Source organism: Hipposideros armiger, unplaced genomic scaffold (assembly GCF_001890085.2).
Source record: "Hipposideros armiger isolate ML-2016 unplaced genomic scaffold, ASM189008v1 scaffold_19, whole genome shotgun sequence".
NCBI classification, from domain to species: Eukaryota; Metazoa; Chordata; class Mammalia; order Chiroptera; family Hipposideridae; genus Hipposideros; species Hipposideros armiger.
In genome coordinates, this window is record NW_017731369.1 from 5,955,116 (window position 1) to 5,958,858 (window position 3,743).

Below are 3,743 nucleotides of genomic sequence, written 5' to 3' on the forward strand. Positions count from 1 at the left end.
ACCAAGGCTGCCGGTTCGATCCCCACATGGGCCACTGAGCTGCACCCTCCACACTAGATGGAAACAACTACTTGACTTGGAGCTGATGGGTCCTGAAAAAACACACTGTTACCCAATAAAATTTCCAAAAAAAAAAAAGCATTTAGTCCAGTGCCTGGCACTTGGGAAGGTGAAATAGGGATGTGACCGATTACAATCCTTCCTGAGCATGTCCAGCCCCAGTAACTGCACAGGCAGGCCTGGCCCATAATCTAATATCGTTCTCCTCCAGGTCACGTGCCCTGGTGAGCAAGCTGAGATCCAAATTCAGCACCTCTTGGGAAAGTCTGCCTAACTGCCCCCACCCCCACCAGACTTCCATAAGCTCCACATCAGCCTTGCTGGCCCGTGTCCCCAACACGAAGCCACACAGGACTCATGTCTGCATGGCTAGTTGGCTGACTGATGCTAGCCACTGGGAGGGTGCCTAGATTAGGGATCCCACAGGATAAGCTCCAGGTCACAAAGCCCGGGTCGGAATCCCAACTCTGCCACTTACCAGCTGTACGGTGAGTGTCTCAACCTCTCTAAACCTCAGTTTACCCATCTATAAAATGGGGATGAAAACTGGACCTAACTCAGAGTTACTGTGAGGACTCCATTACTGCCACAGAATCATCACTTTCTTCTTCTTCTTCTTCACAATAGCAGCCTCAGAACCTAGCACGGATCTGGTTCAATGAATCTGTTTAGTGAATCAATGAACAATTTGTCCCAACAGCTCCGGCGGCATCTACAGAGGGGCATGTGGGAGCATCAGTTGTAGCCTTCCTCTCTCGCCCTCTCTCTGTGAACAGTTCCATCTTCTCCCCCCTCTCGGATGCGAGCCGCATCCAGAGGGCCCAGAGATCAGCCCCAGCCCGGCGTGGCTGTGTTTCCATGCCTGTCCTGTCCAGCTGCACTGCTGCGGACAGCAAGATAGAGCACCAGTCGCCTGGCGGGCAGGGGAAGGCACATCCATCAATTACCTTGGCGAACCCACCCAGCCCCATCCATCACTCGCCCGGCTGCCGGCAGGGGCTGTCTAGCTAATTACTTAACATGCCACATCTTGCTGAGGCTGGTGCCACGGCGAGGGGCCCATGGTGGAGAGTAATATCCGAGAGTAAATTTTTAATAAACCCAGGGGAGGTGGGAACATGAGCTCAGACCCATGGCATAGAAAGGAGCTGTCCCCAGCCGGACTCGCCCCACCCCCAGATCTGACCTGGCTTGGCAGCGGGGCAGGGTAGCCTCACCTGTCCGCCGGGAGTCCCTTGGCAGCATCATGCCCGTGGGGGTCGGGGGGGTGATGATGATGTTGGGCACATCCAGCTGCTTGTCACTCAGGACGGGCGCCTCATCATGGCTGCTGCTGCTGCTGACACACATTTTAAAGCCTGAGAGGGCAGGCCATGGAACACACACGTACACACACGACAGAGAGACAAGCATCAGTGGCCGCTGGGGAAGTGCCCGCTGCTGGCTGTCTGCCTCCACCCCTCCCCTCACTGCCACTGTGAGTCCTGACAACTCTCAGGAAAGAGGTCACTGCTGTCCCCACTTCACAGGTGAGGAAACTGAGGCGCAGGACACTTAAATGACCCACCTGACCTTGCATAACTCGGCGAGACCTGTAAGTTTTACCCACTTTGTTCACTAATGTAACTTCAGGGGCTAGAACAGTGTCTGACACATACGCGTAGCAGGTACTCACAACATGACTCTGGGGGTGGCCAGTTAGCTCAGGTGGTTAGAGCGCAGTGCTCATAACACCAAGGTTGCTGGTTCGATCCCCGCATGGGCCATGGAGCTGCACCCTCCACAACTAGATTGAAACAACTACTTGACTTGGAGCTGATGGGTCCTGGAAAAAACACATTGTTCCCCAATAAAGTCCTTTAAAAAAAATATATGACTCTGAATGGATGAAACCAAATAGAGCTTGAATTGGAACCCAGGCCTGTCTGAGTGGAAGCCATGCTCAAAATTCTCTCTCCCACTAATGATTTTCTGAAGGAGTTTGTGTTAAGATCAGTGTTGTTTCTTCTTTACATGTTACATTGAATTCACCAGTGAAATTGTCTGGGCCTGGAATTTTCTTTGTGCAAAGACTTTTGATTACAAATTTGGTTTCTTTAATAGATACGGGGCTAGTCAGCTTTTCTGTTTCCATCTTGTGTCAGTTTTGGTAAGATGTGCTTTTCAAGGAATTTTTTCTTTTCTTCCAAGGTATTGAATTCACTGGCCTACCGTTCCCACAAATTACTGTATTTTGCCATGTCTAATGCGCACTTTTTAGCTCAAATTTGTGAGGGAAAAATAGGATGCTCATTACACATGGGCAGTACTAATTCCGTATCTATAGAAATGTTTTTGTTGTTGTTGTTGTTTTTTGTTGTTTTTTTTTTTAAGATTTTTTATTGGGGAATTGGGGGGATGGGAACAGCGCTGGGGAATTGGGGGAAGGGGAACAGACAAGTTGCTGTCATTTTGTTCTTCAGTCTAGTTNTGCCTCCTTCCCTTCCTGGCCTCACTTCCTGTACAGTAAAGAATGAACTGTGCCCATAGGTCTGGCCTCTGGCCTCAGCTCCTAGGAGGTGACTCCAAACCTTGGAATGCCCTCTCTGATAGGAGTGTCTTTGTTTACCTCGGCCTTGGGCCACACAGGATAGTCTACAATGTGATCTGTGGTGGAGCCTGGGTCACATGATATCAGCCTGCCCTCTGGAGAGGCTGGAGTCAGGCTACCATGTGGGCGGTCAGCCATGTCTGCATAACCAACTCCCAGCGAAAACTCTGGATACTGAGACTCAGGTGAGCGTCCCTGGTCGGCCATGCATGTCACCACCACTGCTGGGAGAATTAAGCGCTGTCTGTGAGTCTTTCCTGGACACTCGAGCCTGGTCTCTTCTGGACCCCACACTTTGGGCTTCTTCCCTTTGCTGGTGTAGCTCAGCATCCTTTTGTTGTAATAAACCATAACCAACGACTATAATGGATTTTCTGAGCTCTTGTGAGTCCTTCTAGCAAATTATTGAACCTGGCAGTGGTCTTGAGGACCTTGGAACTGCACTCCCTCTCCCCTACCTGTGTATCCCTGGATCACCTCCCAAATAGACTCCTTGCTTGCAAAGCCATGGCCCAGGCTGTGTTTCTGGGAGAACCAACTAAGACAGCAGGCAAACCAAAAGCCAGGGGAAGCCACACAGGCTGATAGAAGCCAAAGAAAACAAACAGAAACACACATGCCATGATCAGAACAGTCTCCGGGGTGAGGGGGACACCAACAATTTGATGTTCTTTAAAAAAATATAAAAACCGGGGCGGCCGGATGGCTCCGTTGGTTAGAACGTGTGCTCTGAGCAACAGGTTTCCAGTTCAATTCCCACATGGGCCAGTGAGCTGCGCCCTCTGCAATTAGATTGAAGACAACGACTTGAGCTGAGCTGCTGATGTGCAGCCGGATGGCTCAGTTGGTTAGAGCACATGCTCTTAACAACAAGGGTGCCAGTTCAACTCCCGCATGGAATGGAGGGCTGCGCTCCCCCCTGCCCGCAACTAGATTGAAAACGGCGACTGGACTTGGAGCTGAGCTGCGCCTTCCACAACTAAAATTGAAGGACAACAACTTGACTTGGAGCTGATGGGTCCTGGAAAAAACACATTGTTTCCTAATAAAGTTTTTTTGTTTTTTTTTAAATACAAAAACCATCCTATTACCA

The 3,743-nt window shown here is 50.3% G+C and overlaps 1 protein-coding gene across 3 annotated transcripts in view; it reads right to left on the reverse strand.

Annotated features, from left to right (window-relative positions):
- CLMB (calcimembrin) overlaps positions 1–3,743 on the reverse strand; it is a 36,978-nt gene that overhangs the window by 1,653 nt on the left and 31,582 nt on the right. For 2 of the 3 annotated variants that reach the window (XM_019634637.1, XM_019634628.1), the window contains one exon: positions 1,278–1,418. In XM_019634637.1, the coding sequence (XP_019490182.1) occupies positions 1,278–1,418 (141 nt within the window). Of the gene's footprint in view, positions 1–1,277; positions 1,726–3,743 lie in introns of those variants that run through there. The other variant, XM_019634633.1, reaches the window with a different exon arrangement.